Below are 25,093 nucleotides of genomic sequence, written 5' to 3'. Positions count from 1 at the left end.
TGTGGTCAGGTTGTGTGGTCAGGTTATGTGGTCAGGTTGTGTGGTCAGGTTATGTGGTCAGGTTATGTGGTCAGGTTGTGTGGTCAGGTTATGTGGTCAGGTTATGTAGGTCATGTGGTCAGGTTGTGTAGGTCATGTGGTCAGGTTGTGTGGTCAGGTTGTGTGGTCAGGTCATGTGGTCAGGTCATGTGGTCAGGTCATGTGGTCAGGACATGTGGTCATGACATGTGGTCAGGACATGTGGTCAGGTCATGTGGTCAGGTCATGTGGTCAGGTCATGTGGTCAGGTTGTGTGGTCAGGTTGTGTGGTCAGGTTATGTAGGTCATGTGGTCAGGTCATGTGGTCAGGTCATGTGGTCAGGTCATGTGGTCATGACATGTGGTCAGGACATGTGGTCAGGTCATGTGGTCAGGTCACGTGGTCAGGTCATGTAGGTCATGTGGTCAGGTCATGTAGGTCATGTGGTCAGGTTATGTAGGTTATGTGGTCAGGTCATGTGGTCAGGTCATGTGGTCAGGTCATGTAGGTCATGTGGTCAGGTCATGTGGTCAGGAAGAGCTAAGGGCCTTATCCAAAGTGGTTCAGTGAGTGAAACTCTGTGTGATGTTGTGGTTGTCCATCCCAGGGTCAGATCCTGCGTGGAGAGAGGTACACCCTCCTGAGTAACAAGGGGCCCAAGTGGGAGGTGAAGGACGCGGCCGGGCATAAACTGACGGCTCCGGGGGCCTGCTTCATGGTCCCCCCCACAGACCCAGAGTCTGTCGCCGTCTCCAACAGGTAAGTGTGTTTGTTACGGGGGTAGGGTGGAGAGGTGTGTGTGTGTGTGTGTGTGTGTTTGTTACGGGGGTAGGGTGGAGAGGTGTGTGTGTGTGTTATGGGGTTAGGGTGGAGAGGTGTGTGTGTGTTATGGGGTGCATGTGTCTGTCTACTGTGTGCCTGTGATTGTGTAACGGTGTACTTGTACACTGTGTAACAGGGTCTGTTTCCCGAGACAATGTACTTGTACACTGTGTAACAGGGTCTGTTGTTTCCCGAGACGGTGTACTCGTACACTGTGTAACAGGGTCTGTTGTTTCCCGGGACGGTGTACACTGTGTAACAGGGTCTGTTGTTTCCCGGGACGGTGTACTTGTACACTGTGTAACAGGGTCTGTTGTTTCCCGAGACGGTGTACTTGTACACTGTGTAACAGGGTCTGTTGTTTCCTGAGACGGTGTACTTGTACACTGTGTAACAGGGTCTGTTGTTTCCCGGGACGGTGTACTTGTACACTGTGTAACAGGGTCTGTTGTTTCTTGAGACGGTATACTTGTACACTGTGTAACAGGGTCTGTTGTTTCCTGAGACGGTGTACTCGTACACTGTGTAACAGGGTCTGTTGTTTCCCGGGACGGTGTACACTGTAACAGGGTCTGTTGTTTCCCGGGACGGTGTACTTGTACACTGTGTAACAGGGTCTGTTGTTTCCCGAGACGGTGTACTTGTACACTGTGTAACAGGGTCTGTTGTTTCCTGAGACGGTGTACTTGTACACTGTGTAACAGGGTCTGTTGTTTCCCGGGACGGTGTACTTGTACACTGTGTAACAGGGTCTGTTGTTTCCCGAGACGGTGTACTTGTACACTGTGTAACAGGGTCTGTTGTTTCCTGAGACGGTGTACTTGTACACTGTGTAACAGGGTCTGTTGTTTCCCGGGACGGTGTACTTGTACACTGTGTAACAGGGTCTGTTGTTTCTTGAGACGGTATACTTGTACACTGTGTAACAGGGTCTGTTGTTTCCTGAGACGGTGTACTTGTACACTGTGTAACAGGGTCTGTTGTTTCTTGAGACGTTGTACTTGTACACTGTGTAACAGGGTCTGTTGTTTCTTGAGACGTTGTACTTGTACACTGTGTAACAGGGTCTGTTGTTTCTTGAGACGTTGTACTTGTACACTGTGTAACAGGGTCTGTTGTTTCCTGAGACGGTGTACTTGTACACTGTGTAACAGGGTCTGTTGTTTCCCGGGACGGTGTACTTGTACACTGTGTAACAGGGTCTGTTGTTTCTTGAGACGGTATACTTGTACACTGTGTAACAGGGTCTGTTGTTTCCCGGGACGGTGTACTTGTACACTGTGTAACAGGGTCTGTTGTTTCTTGAGACGGTATACTTGTACACTGTGTAACAGGGTCTGTTGTTTCCCGGGACGGTGTACTTGTACACTGTGTAACAGGGTCTGTTGTTTCCTGAGACGGTGTACTTGTACACTGTGTAACAGGGTCTGTTGTTTCTTGAGACGGTATACTTGTACACTGTGTAACAGGGTCTGTTGTTTCCCGAGACGGTGTACTTGTACATTGTGTAACGGGGTCTGTTGTGTGTTTCCAGTCTGGCCGGCCAGCAGAAGGGTATTAAGATGAAGGTTTCTGGCAGTAAGACCACCCTGGTCAAACGCCTGGAGGAACTGAAGAAAGACGGCTCCGCTGGCTCTGGTAGGTACTGTCATGTCATGGTATGTCATGTCATGTTATGTCCATGTCTCAATCTCTGAATGTTCGGCTATGGAAAGCCAACTGACATTTAACTTCTGAGGTGCTACCCTCTATAACAGGCGTCTCCAGACCTGTTGCTACCCTCTATAACAGGCGTCTCCAGACCTGTTGCTACCCTCTATAACAGGGGTCTCCAGACCTGTTGCTACCCTCTATAACAGGCGTCTCCAGACTTTTCTAGCATGAGCTCCTTTAAAAAAAATGAAACATGTCGCAAACAACTCTTTAAAAAAAAATATTTATAGCTTTTAAATAGGAACATTCTTCTCCTCTACCCGGCAACTCTTCCCCGGGTTCCTCGCTGTATAAAAGATATCAATATACCTGGTAAAATAATGGTTCATAAACGGTCATCAACACGACAGCCCCACAAAATTGTCCTTAGAATTTTCCAGATTTTTTTTCTTCTTCTCCTGGTTTTGACTCTGTTTTTAACTCTCAATAGTACAACTGTTCATAGAGAAACAGCAACTGAATGTTCTGAGTCCACGTCTGTGCTTAAATCGCATCAGAAGACCTTGTCCTTCAGACCTAAACATAACGCTTTTAGATTTTTGAGTTTCTGTCAGGACGACTGCAGCTCGCGTCATGGCAGAGTTTGTAAAACAATGACCATCCAATTGATGTAAATAATCATGATCGTTCTGTCAGGTAAGCCAACTTCACAGTTAACATTTAATTGACCAGGTTATTGGGGAAAGTCTTTCTGTCTCTGCCGCTCTGACATTTCAGAACCAGGGTCTGTAGTGAACGCCTCTTGCACTGAGATTCAGTGCCTTAGATCGCTGCGCCACTCAGGAGCCCAACTACATGGTGAGCTACTCATAGGTGGGCTGTGAGCTGCTGGTAGATGTCCATCCACCTATTGGAGAGCCCTGATCTATAAACACTGTGATTATTATCTCACCCTGTTGGTCATCTATGACCGTCTGAACATCTTGAAGAACCATCTGGCCTTAATGGCCGTATGCTCCTTATAATCACCACCCGGCACAACCAGAAAGAGGACTGGTCCACCCCTCAGAGCCTGGTTCCTCTCTACCCAGCACAACCAGAAAGAGGACTGGTCCACCCCTCAGAGCCTGGTTCCTCTCTACCCGGCACAACCAGAAAGAGGACTGGTCCACCCCTCAGAGCCTGGTTCCTCTCTACCCAGCACAACCAGAAAGAGGACTGGTCCACCCCTCAGAGCCTGGTTCCTCTCTACCCAGCACAACCAGAAAGAGGACTGGTCCACCCCTCAGAGCCTGGTTCCTCTCTACCCAGCACAACCAGAAAGAAGACTGGTCCACCCCTCAGAGCCTGGTTCCTCTCTACCCGGCACAACCTGAAAGAGGACTGGTCAACCCCTCAGAGCCTGGTTCCTCTCTACCCGGCACAACCAGAGAGGACTGGTCAACCCCTCAGAGCCTGGTTCCTCTCTACCCGGCACAACCAGAAAGAGGACTGGTCAATCCCTCAGAGCCTGGTTCCTCTCTACCCAGCACAACCAGAAAGAGGACTGGTCCACCCCTCAGAGCCTGGTTCCTCTCCAGGTTTCTTCCTAGGTTCCTACCCTTTCTAGGACGTTGTTCCTAGCCACGGTGCTTCTACAGCTACAGAGTTTCTGTATAAGGACTTTCTGACACCTGTTGTTGTAAAAAGCACTTTATAAATAAATGGGATTGGTTGGTTTCCATGTCATGTGACTACTGGAGTTAATCACTAGAGCTGCAGCTTGTAATGATTTGTAAGGCCAGTGTGATTGGTTGGTTTCCATGTCATGTGACTACTGGAGTTAATCACTAGAGCTGCAGCTTGTAATGATTTGTAGGCCCGTGTGATTGTCTGATTTGTGAATGTGATGTTATGTTATGAGTGTCTGATTCTATATTGTGTGTGTGTGTGTGTGTGTGTGTGTGTGTGTGTGTGTGTGTGTGTGTGTGTGTGTAGTCGTATCTGATTATGTGTATGTTATTTTGGTGTGTGTGTGATTTGATTGTGTATGGATGTTGTGATTGTTGAGTCTGGTTGTATATGATTTGTTGTGTGTGTTATTTTGGTGTGTGATTGATTGATTGTGTATGGATGTTGTGATTGTTGAGTCTGGTTGTATATGATTTGTTGTGTGTGTTATTTTGGTGTGTGATTGATTGATTGATTGTGTATGGATGTTGTGATTGTTGAGTCTGGTTGTATATGATTTGTTGTGTGTGTTATTTTGGTGTGTGATTGATTGATTGTGTATGGATGTTGTGATTGTTGAGTCTGGTTGTATATGATTTGTTGTGTGTGTTATTTTGGTGATTGATTGACTGATGAATATTATAGACAAGGAGGAGCAGCAGTGTCGCCAGCTGATGGCCGGTCTGGACAAGGTGACCAGTGATCTGGACAAACAGGAGAAGGCCATCTACTCTCGAGTACGCCCCCCTCTGGAGCAGACCAGGCCGCTGCAGGACAGCGCTGACCGTCTGCAGGACGTCAAGGTAGTTCCTCGTTTTTCTCCTTTCTCTGCACAGAGGGTGTAGAGCGGTAGAGATGCTTTTCCTCCTCCTACTCTTCTCCTGTCCTCCTATTTAGACTAGAATCCTTTCGATACAGTTTTCAAACCCATTTAATCCTACCAAAGAAAGTCTTGAGAGAGTTGTTTTATGCTTATCGAGGAAGTACTATTAGTTAGTTCCAGGAAGTGTACACTTTTTTTTTTTTATGCTTATCCCATATTCTTCCACCAGGACATTGCGGCCGTGGTTCGTAAGATCGAGCCGGAGAAGTCGTCCAAGGTGAGGGAGGCTGAGAAGTTCCTGACCTCTAACCCTAAATGTGCCAGCGCCCCTCAGCTGAACGGCAAGGTGAACGAGGCCAACAACAAATACGACAAGATCAACCTGCTGCTCAAGTGCTCCGAGGACAAGTGAGTAGCTTTTTGTACCTGTTAGTAGAGATGGTAGTAGTTACACAAAACTCAGGACCAGTGCGGCAGGGTAGCCTAGTGGTTAGCGTTGGACTAGTAACCGAAAGGTTGCAAGTTCAAACCCCTGAGCTGACAAGGTACAAATCTGTTGTTCTGCCCCTGAACAGGCAGTTAACCCACTGATCCTAGGCCGTCATTGAAAATAAGAATTTGTTCTTAACTGACTTGCCTAGTTAAATAAAGGTTATAAATAAAAAATGAGAGTTTTCCTGTTTTACTAGGATGACTAACCTGTATGACACTATTTAAACACATTTTAAATGTCATTTTAATCTAATGTAATTTAACCCATATCATGTGTTTGTTTACAGGCTTCAGAATTCCAACCGCCTGGAGAACTCACTTCAAAACGGGAAATCTTTATTGTCCAGCTACGAGAACAAGCTGGTCAGGGAGGAAGTCGCCCCAGCAGACATCTCATCTCTGGAGAAGACACAGCGTCAACTGGCTGTAAGATGCCTGCCCTCTGATCGCTCGTTTATTCTCATCAGGATTCATGTTTAGATCCAAATGGATCTTCTCCACAAAGGAAATGTTTTGTATCAGTACAGATACCAAAGACCGAAGCATATTTACTAATGACATACAGTATAAATGTATGATGAGCTGGAAGGTCTGAGCTACACACTCATATCTCAACTTTGTCCCGGTTGGGGCAGAACTCCCCCCCCCCCCCCCAAACACACAATTCAACCTCCACTTCCTCTCCCGACAGGATATTGCATCAGAGCTGAAGACCAAGAGGTCCGCGGTGACGGAGACGGAGGCTAACCTGCGTGCGGCCAAAGGCAGCTGTGACACCATGGCAACCAAGCTGCAGGAGCACTGCCCCGACATCGAGAGGCAGGAGGGCGAGGTCCGGAGGCTTAACAAACGCTACGACAACCTCAACAGGCAGATCGACGCCAGGTAAACGGGACTGACAGAACTGAGACTTCAAATGAATGATCAAATCAAATGTTATTGGTTGTTATTGGTTGTTATTGGTTGCTATTGGTTGTTATTGGTTGCTATTGGTTGTTATTGGTTGTTATTGGTTGCTATTGGTTGCTATTGGTTGTTATTGATTGCTATTGGTTGCTATTGGTTGTTATTGGTTGCTATTGGTTGTTATTGGTTGTTATTGGTTGTTATTGGTTGCTATTGGTTGCTATTGGTTGTTATTGGTTGCGGATGTTATCTTGGGTGTAGTGAAACGTCTGTGTTCGTCGCTCCAACAGTGCAGTGCTCCTACAGTGCAGCGCTCCAACAGTGCAGTTCTCCAACAGTGCAGCGTTCCTACAGTGCAGCGCTCCTACAGTGCAGTGCTCCTACAGTGCAGTTCTCCAACAGTGCAGCGCTCCAACAGTGCAGTTCTCCAACAGTGCAGTGTTCCTACAGTGCAGCGCTCCTACAGTGCAGCGCTCCTACAGTGCAGTGCTCCTACAGTGCAGCGCTCCAACAGTGCAGTTCTCCAACAGTGCAGTGTTCCTACAGTGCAGCGCTCCTACAGTGCAGTTGTAACAATACATGTAAATCTACAAAATACAAATTACAGGAATATAGAAATATTAGAACAAGACTGTCAGGCTCTGGAATAGAAACATCTGTGTATAGGACGGTGTGTATAGACAGTAGTTATAATAGGATGGTGTGTATAGACAGTAGTTATATAGGATGGTGTGTATAGACAGTAGTTATAAGAGGATGGTGTGTATAGACAGTAGTAATATAGGATGGTGTGTATAGACAGTAGTTATAATAGGATGGTGTGTATAGACAGTAGTTATATAGGATGGTGTGTATAGACAGTAGTTATAAGAGGACGGTGTGTATAGACAGTAGTTATATATAGGATGGTGTGTATAGACAGTAGTTATAATAGGATGGTGTGTATAGACAGTAGTTATATAGGATGGTGTGTATAGACTGTAGTTATAATAGGATGGTGTGTATAGACAGTAGTTATAATAGGATGGTGTGTATAGACAGTAGTTATATAGGATGGTGTGTATAGACAGTAGTTATAAGAGGACGGTGTGTATAGACAGTAGTTATATATAGGATGGTGTGTATAGACAGTAGTTATAATAGGATGGTGTGTATAGACAGTAGTTATATAGGATGGTGTGTATAGACAGTAGTTATAATAGGATGGTGTGTATAGACAGTAGTTAAATAGGATGGTGTGTATAGACAGTAGTTATAATAGGATGGTGTGTATAGACAGTAGTTATAAGAGGATGGTGTGTATAGACAGTAGTTATATAGGATGGTGTGTATAGACAGTAGTTATAAGAGGATGGTGTGTATAGACAGTAGTTATATATAGGATGGTGTGTATAGACAGTAGTTATAATAGGATGGTGTATATAGACAGTAGTTATAATAGGATGGTGTGTATAGACATTATAGACAGTAGTTATATAGGATGATGTGTATAGACAGTAGTTATAAGAGGATGGTGTGTATAGACATTATAGACAGTAGTTATATAGGATGATGTGTATAGACAGTAGTTATATAGGATGGTGGGTATAGACAGTAGTTATAATAGGATGGTGTGTATAGACATTAGTTATATAGGATGGTGTGTATAGACAGTAGTTATAAAGGATGGTGTGTATAGACAGTAGTTATATAGGATGGTGTGTATAGACAGTATGGACAGTGGTTATATAGGATGGTGTGTATAGACAGTAGTTATATATAGGATGGTGTGTAGATACAGTAGTTATATAGGATGGTGTGTATAGACAGTAGTTATATATGATGGTGTGTATAGACAGTAGTTATATAGGATGGTGTGTATAGGCAGTAGTTATATAGGATGGTGTGTATAGGCAGTAGTTATATAGGCTGGTGTGTATAGACAGTAGTTATATAGGCTGGTGTGTATAGACAGTAGTTATATAGGATGGTGTGTATAGACAGTAGTTATATAGGATGGTGTGTATAGACCGTAGTTATATAGGATGGTGTGTATAGACAGTAGTTATATAGGATGGTGTGTATAGACAGTAGTTATATAGGATGGTGTGTATAGACAGTAGTTATATAGGATGGTGTGTATAGACAGTAGTTATATAGGATGGTGTGTATAGACAGTATTTATATAGGATGGTGTGTATAGACAGTAGTTAAATAGGATGGTGTGTATAGACAGTAGTTATATAGGATGGTGTGTATAGACAGTAGTTATATAGGATGGTGTGTATAGACAGTAGTTATATAGGATGGTGTGTATAGACAGTAGTTATATAGGATGGTGTGTATAGACAGTAGTTATAAGAGGATGGTGTGTATAGACAGTAGTTATATATAGGATGGTGTGTATAGACAGTAGTTATAATAGGATGGTGTATATAGACATTAGTTATAATAGGATGGTGTGTATAGACAGTAGTTATAAGAGGATGGTGTGTATAGACATTATAGACAGTAGTTATATAGGATGATGTGTATAGACAGTAGTTATATAGGATGGTGTGTATAGACAGTAGTTATAATAGGATGGTGTGTATAGACAGTAGTTATATAGGATGGTGTGTATAGACAGTAGTTATAAAGGATGGTGTGTATAGACAGTAGTTATATAGGATGGTGTGTATAGACAGTAGTTATATAGGATGGTGTGTATAGACAGTAGTTATATAGGATGGTGTGTATAGACAGTAGTTATATAGGATGGTGTGTATAGACAGTAGTTATAAGAGGATGGTGTGTATAGACAGTAGTTATATATAGGATGGTGTGTAGATACAGTAGTTATATAGGATGGTGTATATAGACAGTAGTTATATATGATGGTGTGTATAGACAGTAGTTATAATAGGATGGTGTGTATAGACAGTAGTTATATAGGATGGTGTGTATAGGCAGTAGTTATATAGGCTGGTGTGTATAGGCAGTAGTTATATAGGCTGGTGTGTATAGACAGTAGTTATATAGGATGGTGTGTATAGACAGTAGTTATATAGGCTGGTGTGTATAGACAGTAGTTATATAGGATGGTGTGTATATACAGTAGTTATATAGGATGGTGTGTATAGACAGTAGTTATATAGGATTGTGTGTATAGACAGTAGTTATATAGGATGGTGTGTATAGACAGTAGTTATTTAGGATGGTGTGTATAGACAGTATTTATATAGGATGGTGTGTATAGACAGTAGTTATATAGGATGGTGTGTATAGACAGTAGTTATATAGGATGGTGTGTATAGACAGTAGTTATATAGGATGGTGTGTATAGACAGTAGTTATATAGGATGGTGTGTATAGACAGTAGTTATACAGGATGGTGTGTATAGACAGTAGTTATATAGGATGGTGTGTATATACAGTAGTTATATAGGATGGTGTGTATAGACAGTAGTCATATATAGGATGGTGTGTATATACAGTAGTTATATAGGATGGTGTGTATAGACAGTAGTTATATAGGATGGTGTGTATAGACAGTAGTTATATATAGGATGGTGTGTTTAGACAGTATAGACAGTAATTATATATAGGATGGTGCGTTTAGACAGTATAGACAGTAGTTATATATAGGATGGTGTGTTTAGACAGTATAGACAGTAGTTATATAGGATGGTGTGTATAGACAGTAGTTATATAGGATGGTGTGTATAGACAGTAGTTATGTAGGATGGTGTGTATAGACAGTAGTTATGTAGGATGGTGTGTATAGACAGTAGTTATATAGGATGGTGTGTATAGACAGTAGTTATATAGGATGGTGTGTTTAGACATTATAGACAGTATATGAATTAGAAACTTTGTGTAAGCAGTAGTTATATAGGATGGTGTGTATAGACAGTGGTTATAAAGGATGGTGTGTATAGACAGTAGTTATACAGGATGGTGTGTATAGACAGTAGTTATATATAGGATGGTGTGTATATACAGTAGTTATATAGGATGGTGTGTATAGACAGTAGTTATATAGGATGGTGTGTATAGACAGTAGTTATATATAGGATGGTGTGTATAGACAGTAGTTATATAGGATGGTGTGTATAGACAGTAGTTATATAGGATGGTGTGTATAGACAGTAGTTATATAGGATGGTGTGTATAGACAGTAGTTATATAGGATGGTGTGTATAGACAGTAGTTATATATAGGATGGTGTGTATATACAGTAGTTATATAGGATGGTGTGTATAGACAGTAGTTATATAGGATGGTGTGTATAGACAGTAGTTATATATAGGATGGTGTGTTTAGACAGTATAGACAGTAGTTATATATAGGATGGTGTGTTTAGACAGTATAGACAGTAGTTATATAGGATGGTGTGTATAGACAGTAGTTATATAGGATGGTGTGTATAGACAGTAGTTATGTAGGATGGTGTGTATAGACAGTAGTTATGTAGGATGGTGTGTATAGACAGTAGTTATATAGGATGGTGTGTATAGACAGTAGTTATATAGGATGGTGTGTATTGACAGTAGTTATATATAGGATGGTGTGTTTAGACATTATAGACAGTATATGAATTAGAAACTTTGTGTAAGCAGTAGTTATATAGGATGGTGTGTATAGACAGTGGTTATAAAGGATGGTGTGTATAGACAGTGGTTATACAGGATGGTGTGTATAGACAGTAGTTATATATAGGATGGTGTGTATAGACAGTAGTTATATATAGGATGGTGTGTTTAGACAGTATAGACAGTAGTTATATAGGATGGTGTGTATAGACAGTAGTTATATATAGGATGGTGTGTTTAGACAGTATAGACAGTAGTTATATAGGATGGTGTGTATAGACAGTAGTTATATAGGATGGTGTGTATAGACAGTAGTTATATAGGATGGTGTGTATAGACAGTAGTTATACAGGATGGTGTGTATAGACAGTAGTTATAAAGGATGGTGTGTATAGACAGTAGTTATATAGGATGGTGTGTATAGACCGTAGTTATATAGGATGGTGTGTATAGACAGTAGTTATAAAGGATGGTGTGTACAGCAGTAGTTATATAGGATGATGTGTATAGACAGTAGTTATATAGGATGGTGTGTACAGCAGTAGTTATATAGGATGGTGTGTATAGACAGTAGTTATATAGGATGGTGTGTATTGACAGTAGTTATATAGGATGGTGTGTATAGACAGTAGTTATATAGGATGGTGTGTATAGACAGCAGTTATATAGGATGGTGTGTATAGACAGTAGTTATATAGGATGGTGTGTATAGACAGTAGTTATATAGGATGGTGTGAATAGACAGTAGTTATATAGGATGGTGTGAATAGACAGTAGTTATATAGGATGGTGTGTATAGACAGTAGTTATATAGGATGGTGTGTATAGACAGTAGTTATATAGGATGGTGTGTATAGACAGTAGTTATATAGGATGGTGTGTATAGACAGTAGTTATATAGGATGGTGTGTATAGACAGTAGTTATATAGGATAGTGTGTATAGACAGTAGTTATATAGGATGGTGTGTATGGACAGTAGTTATATAGGATGGTGTGTATAGACAGTAGTTATAATAGGATGGTGTGTATAGACAGTAGTTATATAGGATGGTGTGTATAGACAGTAGTTATATATAGGATGGTGTAGTGTGGTGTGTTACGTTCACGTTGTGGTGTGGTGTGTTACGTTGTGGTGTGTTACGTTGTGGTGTGGTGTGTTACGTTGTGGTGTGGTGTGTTACGTTCACGTTGTGGTGTGTTACGTTCACGTTGTGGTGTGGTGTGTTACGTTGTGGTTTGTTACGTTGTGGTGTGGTGTGTTACGTTGTGGTGTGGTGTGTTACGTTCATTTTGTGGTGTGTTACGTTGTGGTGTGGTGTGTTACGTTCATGTTGTGTTGTGGTGTGATACGTTCATGTTGTGGTGTGGTGTGATACGTTCATGTTGTGTTGTGGTGTGATACGTTCATGTTGTGGTGTGGTGTGATACGTTCATGTTGTGTTGTGGTGTGTTACGTTCATGTTGTGTTGTGGTGTGTTACGTTCATGTTGTGTTGTGGTGTGATACGTTCATGTTGTGTTGTGGTGTGATACGTTCATGTTGTGGTGTGGTGTGATACGTTCATGTTGTGTTGTGGTGTGATACGTTCATGTTGTGTTGTGGTGTGTTACGTTCATGTTGTGTTGTGGTGTGTTACGTTCACCTTGTGTTGTGGTGTGTTGCGTTCACCTTGTGTTGTAGTGTGTTTCGTTCATGTTGTGTTGTGGTGTGTTACAGAACTCAGAGCCTGCAGAGGGCTAAGACGTCGTACAGTAACTACCGCAGTGACTACGACAACCTGAACAACTGGCTGTCCCGCGTGCCAAACTATGAGCCAACTGAGAAAGACAACCTCAGTCAGGTGGAAACCAAGCTGGAAAACCAGAAGGTAGGTGGTTGATTCCTGATTGTCCCACTATTGGTTAATGTTAGGATTGGGGGAGGGGAAGCTGATTTCTGATTGGTTAATGTTAGGATTGGGGGAGGGAAGCTGATTTCTGATTGGTTAATGTTAGGATTGGGGGGAGGGAAGCTGATTTCTGATTGTCCCACTAAGGGTTAATGTTAGGATTGGGGGAGGGGAAGCTGATTTTAGATCTGTACCTAGGGGAAACTTTACCCCGGCACGGTTGAGGATAGTCAGGTGTTCACAATTTTGCAACCCTGTCCTGAACTAAAACTAATGTTTCTATACCTCTAGTCAGTCCTCTACCTCTAATGGTCCTGTTATGTTTCTATAGTCAGTCCTCTACCTCTAATGATCCTGTTATGTTTCTATAGTCAGTCCTCTACCTCTAATGGTCCTGTTATGTTTCTATAGTCAGTCCTCTACCTCTAATGGTCCTGTTATGTTTCTATAGTCAGTCCTCTACCTCTAATGGTCCTGTTATGTTTCTATAGTCAGTCCTCTACCTCTAATGGTCCTGTTATGTTTCTATAGTCAGTCCTCTACCTCTAATGGTCCTGTTATGTTTCTATAGTCAGTCCTCTACCTCTAATGGTCCTGTTATGTTTCTATAGTCAGTCCTCTACCTCTAATGGTCCTGTTATGTTTCTATGCCTCTAGTCAAAGTCCTCTACCTCTAATGGTCTAAAATGTTGATTGCTGTGTTGTCACAGAACCTGCTCTCCGACATTAAAAAGAAGGAGTCTGAGTTGAACAACGTATCGAAAAATGCCCAACTTTACCAGCAAGCCGTCAAGGTAGGGGAATGAACACCGATCGACACATCCATTCTGATTACCTACGGCTAGGAGAAATTTGATGTAACACTTTCTCTCATTTTTCTTCCTCTTCAATGAATAATTGATTTGACTAATTTGTGTTTTTGCAGGACTATGAGAATGATACTGAGAAGTTCAAGTCTCTTCTGGACCTTGAAGACGGGCTGGTCCCGCAGACCTACAAGAGAAGCAGACTGGAGTCCCCTGCACTCAGGGTCAAGGAAGAGGTAAGGAAGACTGCAGCTGTGGCCCAAATGGAACCCATTTACCTATTTAGTGCACTACTTTTGGACTCTGGTCATAAGGCCCTGGTCAAAAGTTGTGTACTATGTAGGTAATAGGGTGCATGGGCCCTGGTCAAAAGTAGTGTACTATGTAGGTAATAGGGTACATGGGCCCTGGTCAAAAGTAGTGCACTATATAGGGAATAGGGTACATGGGCCCTGGTCAAAAGTAGTGCACTATATAGGGAATAGGGTGCATGGGCCCTGGTCAAAAGTAGTGCACTATATAGGGAATAGGGTGCATGGGTCCTGGTCAAAAGTAGTGCACTATGTAGGGAATAGGGTGCATGGGTCCTGGTCAAAAGTAGTGCACTATGTAGGGAATAGGGTACATGGGCCCTGGTCAAAAGTAGTGCACTATATAGGGAATAGGGTACATGGGCCCTGGTCAAAAGTAGTGCACTATATAGGGAATAGGGTGCATGGGCCCTGGTCAAAAGTAGTGCACTATATAGGGTACATGGGCCCTGGTCAAAAGTAGTGCACTATATAGGGTACATGGGCCCTGGTCAAAAGTAGTGCACTATATAGGGTACATGGGCCCTGGTCAAAAGTAGTGCACTATATAGGGTACATGGGCCCTGGTCAAAAGTAGTGCACTATATAGGGAATAGGGTACATGGGCCCTGGTCAAAAGTAGTGCACTATATAGGGAATAGGGTGCATGGGCAGTAGTCCACTGATATGGAATATTGTGTAATGTGAGAGTCGGCCCTTGACTGTAACCTCAATGCACAGTACACGTCGTAATGTGACACCTTTTGATACATTTTCAGGAAGTCTTTTGTACGACATCTTCTAATGAACATTCTGAAAATCAAATCTAATCACATGTTATGTCACATGTGCCAAATGCAACAGGTGTAGGTAGACCTTACAGTGAAATGCTTACTTTACAAGCCCTTAACCAACAATGCAGTTAAGAAAAATAAGTGTGAAGTAAAAAAATTAAGATATAATTAAAGAGCAGCAGTATAATAACAGTAGCAAATGATGCCTCTGGTTCCATACATTTTCATAATTTCCTTGTTGACAGGAATCTGCCATCGAAGCTAAATTCACCGAAGTGAATGCCGTGAACAAGCAAAGGATGGCGAATCTGCAGTTTGCACAAGGCCTTATGAATCAGGTGAGATACTCCTGAATGTTCAACAATCAATGTGGCACATCTTTATATAGATCCAAAAAAATTGAATTTAAATGTCACATCATTCTAAATAAACATCATTGCCATTAACTTCTAAAAAAACAATAACCTCAGCCTCCTCTCCCTCTCTCTCAGCAATCAGACGTGATCGTCAGCAACAATGTCCAACAAGTCAGATCTGCCGCTCCGGGAGAAGAAGCCTGGAGGATCGAGAGTCAACTGAAAGACGAGATTCAGAGGAGGGAGCAACTGGAGAAGGATCTAGAGAAAATCCAGACGGACATCTACATGTTGGAGGGCCAGAAGCCGGAGGACACCGTCGTCAAGAAGGAGATCATCAAGAAGGTTCCGGATCCGACTCTGGTCGACGAGGTCCACAATGTCCGTCAGAAACTGTCAGACGAAACCCGGGTCACCCGGGCCATGGACAACGAGCTGGAGGCGCTGAGGCTGAAGCTGCGTGGCATCGAAACAGAGATCAAAGAAGGAGCACAGCAGTACACCGTGAAGGAGGTGCTGCGTATCGAGAGGGACCGCGGCCAGGAGGAGGAGGTGAGGAGGCTCAGGGAGGAGCTGGAAGAACTGAGGAGGAGGAAGACCATCAAGGACAACGAGGTGATCCAGATCACCAAGCAGGTGACGCTCCTGGCACAGCAGAAGTCCAAGGAGCAGGAGGTGATCACAGAGGAGGAGGTGATTAAAGTGCAAAACGACCCGCAACTGGAGAACGAGTACCGCATCCTCTTGGACAGGAAGCAGAAGGAGCAGGAGGGCAGGAAGCAACTGGAGGACGAGCTGCGCTTCCTCCAGGACAAGCTCCGCAGGCTGGAGAAGGAGAAGTCCATGGCCGAGGAGAAGATCTCCATCAAGGAGGTGCTGAAGGTGGAGAAGGATATCGCCTTTGAGAGGGAGGTAGAGAATCTCAGGATGCAACATGAGGATGAGAAGGCCAAGCACCGGTCTTCCCAAAGGGAGCGCGCCGACCTCCAGAGGAAGATCTCCAGCCTAGAGGAGGAAAAGTCAAGGGTCATAGTTCAGGAGAAGGTGAGGGAGATCGTCAGGCCTGACCCCAAGGCTGAGGCTGAAGTGGCCAACCTACGCATGGAACTGGTGGAACACCAGAGGAGGTACAGAGACGCCGACCAGCAGCTGAAGTCCCACCAGGACGAGCTGAAAATGCTGAGAAACAGAGGTCCGCAGATCGAGATCAAGGAGATCATCAAGGAAGTCATCAAGTACAAGACGGACCCGCAGACCGAGAGGGAGCTGGAGAAACTCCGCAACGAGATTGTGGATAAGACGCACCAGACGGAGAAGTCAGAGATGGAGATCAGGCAGCTGAGGGACGAGATTCAGCGGTGGAAGGACACCAAGCCACAGGTGCAAATTAAAGAGGTGGTTAACGAGGTGCTGGAGTACAAAGAAAACCCCAAGACCAAGGAGGAGATTGAGATCCTGAAGAAGAAGCTGGCGGACGAGCAGAAGAAACGTCTGGACCTGGAGAGGGAGCGATCAGCTAATGAGGAGAAGATCCGGCTAAGGAAGATCGACCTGTCCCAGGTCAGGGAGAAGGTTGTCCAGCAGGAGGTGGTTAAGATGGAGGAGGACCCATTACTGAGGTCAGAGTGCAGCACCTTCACACAGAACATTAACAATGAACAGAGGCAGAGGGAGACCCTGAAAGAGGAGCTCTTCCAACTTCAGAAGCAGAAGGCCAACCTGGACGCACAGCTGGAGGAGCTGGAGCGAGAACGCCGAGCTCGGCGCGATGCAGAGCTGGAGATCCAGAGGCTGAGGGTCAGGCTGAACGAGATGGAGCTCAGGGACAAGGAGAACAGGGAGAGGGTCACAGTGAAACAGATGGTGGTTCTCCAGCAGGACCCCCAGCAAGAGAAAGAGCACTCCATCCTCAAGCTGCAGGTGGAGGAGGAGAGACACAAGCGCACCCTGCTGGAGAAGGAGCTGAACGTCCTGCTCCAGCAGCAGGTCACCCTGGAGAGGATGGTGGTGAAGGAGAAGGTGGTGCGCACCGAGACCATCCAGGTAGAGAAAGACCCGGAGGCTGAGCTGGAGATCGAGAAGATGACGAGGACGCTGGAACAGGAGAAGAGGAGGAGGCTCGAGCTGGACCAGGAGCTGGGCAGCCTCAAGTCCCGCCTGTCCGACATGGAGTTCACCAACACCAAGTCGTCCAAGGAGCTGGACTACATCCGCGACGAGAGCAGTCGCCTCCAGCAGGAGAACCAGAGGCTACAGAATGACATCCGCAGGCTGCAGTCCGAGATCCAGATCACCTCCACGGAGACCCGGAGCATCTCCAACTTGGCCCCCATGGAGAGCGGGAAGAACCTAGAGCTGAGGCTGGACTCACTGCAGAGGGAGCTGGCTGAACTGAGGGCCATCACCAGCCAGAAGGATGATGAGATCGAGAAGCTACAGAAGAGCCTGTCGGCCATCCAGATCAAGAGGGAGCAGAGGGAGAGCCACCTGAGGAGATCCATCGTGGTCATCGACCCCGACTCGGGTAAGGAGATGAGGCCAGAGGAGGCCTACAAACTGGGGCTGATCGACTGGAAGATGTTTGTGAACCTCCAGAGCCAGGAGTGCGACTGGGAGGAGATCAGTGTCAAGGGCCCCAAGGGGGAGTCCTCTGTTCTCCACGACAGGAAGTCTGGGAAGAAGTTCTCCATTGAAGACGCCCTGAGGGCTGGGAACATCACCAACCGCCAGCTGCAGCAGTACCATGACAAGGAGATCACCATCCAGGAGTTCGGAGTCATGGTGTCGGGGAAGACCAAGTGAAAAAGAAACATCTGAACAAAACTACTTTATTTTTTAACAGTCTATGTTTCTGACGACCATGAGTTTGACAATGGGTTTCTTGATTTTGGATTTCACTAGATTTGAATCTTCCAAAATGTTTCAATTCTGACGTACTTGATCTAACATTAAACAATATGTTAGTTTTATGTATACTTCCCCTCTCTCTCTCTCTACATTGCACTGTTATATTTATTTTCAAACACATAATACACTATAAATACACAAACTGGTGTTCTGGTTTTAAGTGAGGGTTGGTATGGCTGTGTTTTAAAGCCAGTCAAATGTTGTACAAGGGTTTTCTGTCTGTCCCTGGAATAAGCTTGTTAAACTACTTACACTGGGTACAGGGCTAGAGGTAGTACTTTAAATATATGTTTGTTTTGAACGTGGGGTTGAATTTACATACACAAGGATATGAACGGATATTGGTAATGTCGGTCTGTGGTGTGCTACTGTCAAACGGTCTCTCAGTTGTCCTGTTTTTACACGTCTTACATAAGAAATTAAAAAGTCAAACGATAAAGGGTAAACTTGTTGTGTGTTTCTTTAGAACATAGGCCAGTTCTAAACACTATAGATTTACAAAGATATATTGCTTATAGATAAGCAAGATAAATAATCCTTAGGCATTTGTTTCCGTACATGAAGCTCGTATTTATTGAAAGAAATATTACTGTACAGCTTCTCTTGAAAACCACCGTATTCCTGCTCATCTCAAGGACAGATCTGGTCATCGAGCCAATCAGTTACAAACAAATTGCTGAAGATAAGAGGATATGTTTGTAATGGTGAAAGAACAGTCCTCCCGCCAACAAAACCATCTTTAAACTTTATCACAGTAGGCTACAGTAGACTACAATAACATTAGGATACAGTAGGCTGCAATAACATTAGGATACAGTAGGCTACAATAACATTAGGATACAGTAGGCTACAATAACATTAGGATACAGTAGGCTGCAATAACATTAGGATACAGTAGGCTGCAATAACATTAGGATACAGTAGGCTACAATAACATTAGGCTACAATAACAGTAGGCTACAATAACATTAGGATACAGTAGGCTGCAATAACATTAGGCTACAATAACAGTAGGCTACAATAACATTAGGATACAGTAGGCTGCAATAACATTAGGATACAGTAGGCTACAATAACATTAGGCTACAATAACAGTAGGCTACAATAACATTAGGATACAGTAAGCTACAATAACATTAGGATACAGTAAGCTACAATAACATTAGGATACAGTAGGCTACAATAACATTAGGCTACAATAACAGTAGGCTACAGTAAGCTACAATAACATTAGGATACAGTAAGCTACAATAACATTAGGATACAGTAAGCTACAATAACATTAGGATACAGTCGGCTACAATAACATTAGGCTACATGAAGGTCATCGTTACCCATATAAAAACATACTATATTATACTATGGTCTAAATACTGCAGTGTTACTATATTTATATACTATAGTATTCACTGTAGTGTTTTTGCGGGCATTACTGTAGTATACTGTAGTATTCACTGTCGTGTTTTTGCGGGCATTACTGTAGTATACTGTAGTATTCACTGTCGTGTTTTTGCGGGCATTACTGTAGTCTTAACTCATGTGTTTTTGCAGACATGACTAGTATTTACTGTAGTGTTTTTGCAGACAGCACTGTAGTATATTGAAGTAACACCTGCCGACTAGGGCTGAAATGGTACAACTACCAGACTACACCAGTTACTGAGGAGAACACCTCAACCAGAACACAAGACTCTATACCAGTTACTGTTTAATGAGGAGAACACCTCAACTAGAACACAAGACTCTATACCAGTTACTGTTTAATGAGGGGAACACCTCAACCAGAACACAAGACTCTATACCAGTTACTGTTTAATGAGGAGAACACCTCAACCAGAACACAAGACTCTATACCAGTTACTGTTTAATGAGGAGAACACCTCAACCAGAACACAAGACTCTATACCAGTTACTGTTTAATGAGGAGAACACCTCAACTAGAACACAAGACTCTATACCAGTTACTGTTTAATGAGGAGAACACCTCAACCAGAACACAAGACTCTATACCAGTTACTGTTTAGTGAGGAGAACACCTCAACCAGAACACAAGACTCTATACCAGTTACTGTTTAATGAGGAGAACACCTCAACTAGAACACAATATACACCAGTTACTGTTTAATGAGGAGAACACCTCAACCAGAACACAAGACTCTATACCAGTTACTGTTTAATGAGGAGAACACCTCAACTAGAACACAATATACACCAGTTACTGTTTAATGAGGAGAACACCTCAACTAGAACACAAGACTCTACACCAGTTACTGTTTAATGAGGAGAACACCTCAACCAGAACACAAGACTCTATACCAGTTACTGTTTAATGAGGAGAACACCTCAACCAGAACACAAGACTCTATACCAGTTACTGTTTAATGAGGAGAACACCTCAACTAGAACACAAGACTCTATACCAGTTACTGTTTAATGAGGGGAACACCTCAACTAGAACACAAGACTCTACACCAGTTACTGTTTAATGAGGAGAACACCTCAACCAGAACACAAGACTCTATACCAGTTACTGTTTAATGAGGAGAACACCTCAACCAGAACACAAGACTCTACACCAGTTACTGTTTAATGAGGAGAACACCTCAACCAGAACACAAGACTCTATACCAGTTACTGTTTAATGAGGAGAACACCTCAACCAGAACACAAGACTCTATACCAGTTACTGTTTAATGAGGAGAACACCTCAACCAGAACACAAGACTCTATACCAGTTACTGTTTAATGAGGAGAACACCTCAACCAGAACACAAGACTCTATACCAGTTACTGTTTAATGAAGAGAACACCTCAACCAGAACACAAGACTCTATACCAGTTACTGTTTAATGAAGAGAACACCTCAACCAGAACACAAGACTCTACACCAGTTACTGTTTAATGAGGAGAACACCTCAACCAGAACACAAGACTCTATACCAGTTACTGTTTAATGAGGAGAACACCTCAACCAGAACACAAGACTCTATACCAGTTACTGTTTAATTAGGAGAACACCTCAACCAGAACACAAGACTCTATACCAGTTACTGTTTAATGAGGAGATCACCTCAACTAGAACACAAGACTCTATACCAGTTACTGTTTAATGAAGAGAACACCTCAACCAGAACACAAGACTCTATACCAGTTACTGTTTAATGAAGAGAACACCTCAACCAGAACACAAGACTCTACACCAGTTACTGTTTAATGAGGAGAACACCTCAACCAGAACACAAGACTCTACACCAGTTACTGTTTAATGAGGAGAACACCTCAACCAGAACACAAGACTCTACACCAGTTACTGTTTAATGAGGAGAACACCTCAACCAGAACACAAGACTCTACACCAGTTACTGTTTAATGAGAACACCTCAACCAGAACACAAGACTCTATACCAGTTACTGTTTAATGAGGAGAACACCTCAACCAGAACACAAGACTCTATACCAGTTACTGTTTAATGAGGAGAACACCTCAACCAGAACACAAGACTCTATACCAGTTACTGTTTAATGAAGAGAACACCTCAACCAGAACACAAGACTCTATACCAGTTACTGTTTAATGAAGAGAACACCTCAACCAGAACACAAGACTCTACACCAGTTACTGTTTAATGAGGAGAACACCTCAACCAGAACACAAGACTCTATACCAATTACTGTTTAATGAGGAGAACACCTCAACCAGAACACAAGACTCTATACCAGTTACTGTTTAATTAGGAGAACACCTCAACCAGAACACAAGACTCTATACCAGTTACTGTTTAATGAGGAGATCACCTCAACTAGAACACAAGACTCTATACCAGTTACTGTTTAATGAAGAGAACACCTCAACCAGAACACAAGACTCTATACCAGTTACTGTTTAATGAAGAGAACACCTCAACCAGAACACAAGACTCTACACCAGTTACTGTTTAATGAGGAGAACACCTCAACCAGAACACAAGACTCTACACCAGTTACTGTTTAATGAGGAGAACACCTCAACCAGAACACAAGACTCTACACCAGTTACTGTTTAATGAGGAGAACACCTCAACCAGAACACAAGACTCTACACCAGTTACTGTTTAATGAGAACACCTCAACCAGAACACAAGACTCTATACCAGTTACTGTTTAATGAGGAGAACACCTCAACCAGAACACAAGACTCTATACCAGTTACTGTTTAATGAGGAGATCACCTCAACTAGAACACAAGACTCTATACCAGTTACTGTTTAATGAGGAGAACACCTCAACTAGAACACAAGACTCTACACCAGTTACTGTTTAATGAGGAGAACACCTCAACTAGAACACAAGACTCTACACCAGTTACTGTTTAATGAGGAGAACACCTCAACTAGAACACAAGACTCTATACCAGTTACTGTTTAATGAAGAGAACACCTCAACCAGAACACAAGACTCTACACCAGTTACTGTTTAATGAGGAGAACACCTCAACCAGAACACAAGACTCTACACCAATTACTGTTTAATGAGGAGAACACCTCAACCAGAACATAAGACTCTATACCAGTTACTGTTTAATGAGGAGAACACCTCAACCAGAACACAAGACTCTATACCAGTTACTGTTTAATGAGGAGAACACCTCAACTAGAACACAAGACTCTATACCAGTTACTGTTTAATGAGGAGAACACCTCAACCAGAACACAAGACTCTATACCAGTTACTGTTTAATGAGGAGAACACCTCAACCAGAACACAAGACTCTATACCAGTTACTGTTTAATGAGGAGAACACCTCAACTAGAACACAAGACTCTATACCAGTTACTGTTTAATGAGGAGAACACCTCAACTAGAACACAAGACTCTATACCAGTTACTGTTTAATGAGGAGAACACCTCAACTAGAACACAAGACTCTATACCAGTTACTGTTTAATGAGGAGAACACCTCAACCAGAACATAAGACTCTACACCAGTTACTGTTTAATGAGGAGAACACCTCAACTAGAACACAAGACTCTATACCAGTTACTGTTTAATGAGGAGAACACCTCAACTAGAACACAAGACTCTATACCAGTTACTGTTTAATGAGAACACCTCAACCAGAACACAAGACTCTACACCAGTTACTGTTTAATGAGGAGAACACCTCAACCAGAACACAAGACTCTATACCAGTTACTGTTTAATGAGGAGAACACCTCAACTAGAACACAAGACTCTATACCAGTTACTGTTTAATGAGGAGAACACCTCAACCAGAACACAAGACTCTATACCAGTTACTGTTTAATGAGGAGAACACCTCAACTAGAACACAAGACTCTACACCAGTTACTGTTTAATGAGAACACCTCAACCAGAACACAAGACTCTACACCAGTTACTGTTTACTGAGGAGAACACCTCAACCAGAACACAAGACTCTACACCAGTTACTGTTTAATGAGGAGAACACCTCAACCAGAACACAAGACTCTACACCAGTTACTGTTTACTGAGGAGAACACCTCAACTAGAACACAAGACTCTACACCAGTTACTGTTTAATGAGGAGAACACCTCAACTAGAACACAAGACTCTATACCAGTTACTGTTTAATGAGGAGAACACCTCAACCAGAACACAAGACTCTACACCAGTTACTGTTTAATGAGGAGAACACCTCAACTAGAACACAAGACTCTACACCAGTTACTGTTTAATGAGGAGAACACCTCAACCAGAACACAAGACTCTATACCAGTTACTGTTTAATGAGGAGAACACCTCAACTAGAACACAAGACTCTATACCAGTTACTGTTTAATGAGGAGAACACCTCAACCAGAACACAAGACTCTACACCAGTTACTGTTTAATGAGGAGAACACCTCAACTAGAACACAAGACTCTACACCAGTTACTGTTTAATGAGGAGAACACCTCAACCAGAACACAAGACTCTATACCAGTTACTGTTTAATGAGGAGAACACCTCAACCAGAACACAAGACTCTATACCAGTTACTGTTTAATGAGGAGAACACCTAAACTAGAACACAAGACTCTACACCAGTTACTGTTTAATGAGGAGAACACCTCAACCAGAACACAAGACTCTATACCAGTTACTGTTTAATGAGGAGAACACCTCAACCAGAACACAAGACTCTATACCAGTTACTGTTTAATGAGGAGAACACCTCAACTAGAACACAAGACTCTATACCAGTTACTGTTTAATGGGGAGAACACCTCAACCAGAACACAAGACTCTACACCAGTTACTGTTTAATGAGGAGAACACCTCAACTAGAACACAAGACTCTATACCAGTTACTGTTTAATGAGGGGAACACCTCAACCAGAACACAAGACTCTATACCAGTTACTGTTTAATGAGGAGAACACCTCAACCAGAACACAAGACTCTATACCAGTTACTGTTTAATGAGGAGAACACCTCAACCAGAACACAAGACTCTACACCAGTTACTGTTTAATGAAGAGAACACCTCAACCAGAACACAAGACTCTATACCAGTTACTGTTTAATGAGGAGAACACCTCAACCAGAACACAAGACTCTATACCAGTTACTGTTTAATGAGGAGAACACCTCAACTAGAACACAATATACACCAGATACTGTTTAATGAGGAGAACACCTCAACTAGAACACAAGACTCTACACCAGTTACTGTTTAATGAGGAGAACACCTCAACCAGAATACAAGACTCTATACCAGTTACTGTTTAATGAGGAGAACACCTCAACTAGAACACAAGACTCTATACCAGTTACTGTTTAATGAGGAGAACACCTCAACCAGAACACAAGACTCTATACCAGTTACTGTTTAATGAGGAGAACACCTCAACTAGAACACAAGACTCTATACCAGTTACTGTTTAATGAGGAGAACACCTCAACTAGAACACAAGACTCTACACCAGTTACTGTTTAATGAGGAGAACACCTCAACTAGAACACAAGACTCTATACCAGTTACTGTTTAATGAGGAGAACACCTCAACCAGAACACAAGACTCTATACCAGTTACTGTTTAATGAGGGGAACACCTCAACCAGAACAC

At 42.8% G+C, this 25,093-nt stretch overlaps 1 protein-coding gene across 4 annotated transcripts in view; it reads left to right on the top strand.

The window, feature by feature from the left end:
* Positions 1-18,466, top strand: part of LOC110485331 (periplakin) — a 47,782-nt gene extending 29,316 nt beyond the window's left edge. For all 4 annotated transcript variants that reach the window (XM_036939452.1, XM_036939453.1, XM_036939456.1 and 1 more), the window contains 11 exons: positions 627-778; positions 2,376-2,479; positions 4,850-5,007; positions 5,257-5,435; positions 5,807-5,945; positions 6,211-6,404; positions 12,696-12,846; positions 13,578-13,661; positions 13,793-13,909; positions 15,003-15,095; positions 15,249-18,466. In XM_036939452.1, coding sequence (XP_036795347.1) covers positions 627-778; positions 2,376-2,479; positions 4,850-5,007; positions 5,257-5,435; positions 5,807-5,945; positions 6,211-6,404; positions 12,696-12,846; positions 13,578-13,661; positions 13,793-13,909; positions 15,003-15,095; positions 15,249-17,915 — 4,038 coding nt within the window. In that variant the 3' untranslated portion in view covers positions 17,916-18,466. The remainder of the gene's footprint in view (positions 1-626; positions 779-2,375; positions 2,480-4,849; positions 5,008-5,256; positions 5,436-5,806; positions 5,946-6,210; positions 6,405-12,695; positions 12,847-13,577; positions 13,662-13,792; positions 13,910-15,002; positions 15,096-15,248) is intronic.
* Positions 18,467-25,093: the final 6,627 nt, after the last annotated feature.

This window comes from Oncorhynchus mykiss, chromosome 12 (assembly GCF_013265735.2).
Source record: "Oncorhynchus mykiss isolate Arlee chromosome 12, USDA_OmykA_1.1, whole genome shotgun sequence".
Taxonomy (NCBI): Eukaryota; Metazoa; Chordata; class Actinopteri; order Salmoniformes; family Salmonidae; genus Oncorhynchus; species Oncorhynchus mykiss.
Note: the sequence above shows the minus strand (reverse complement) of the source record. Positions and strands in the feature narration are given on the sequence as shown.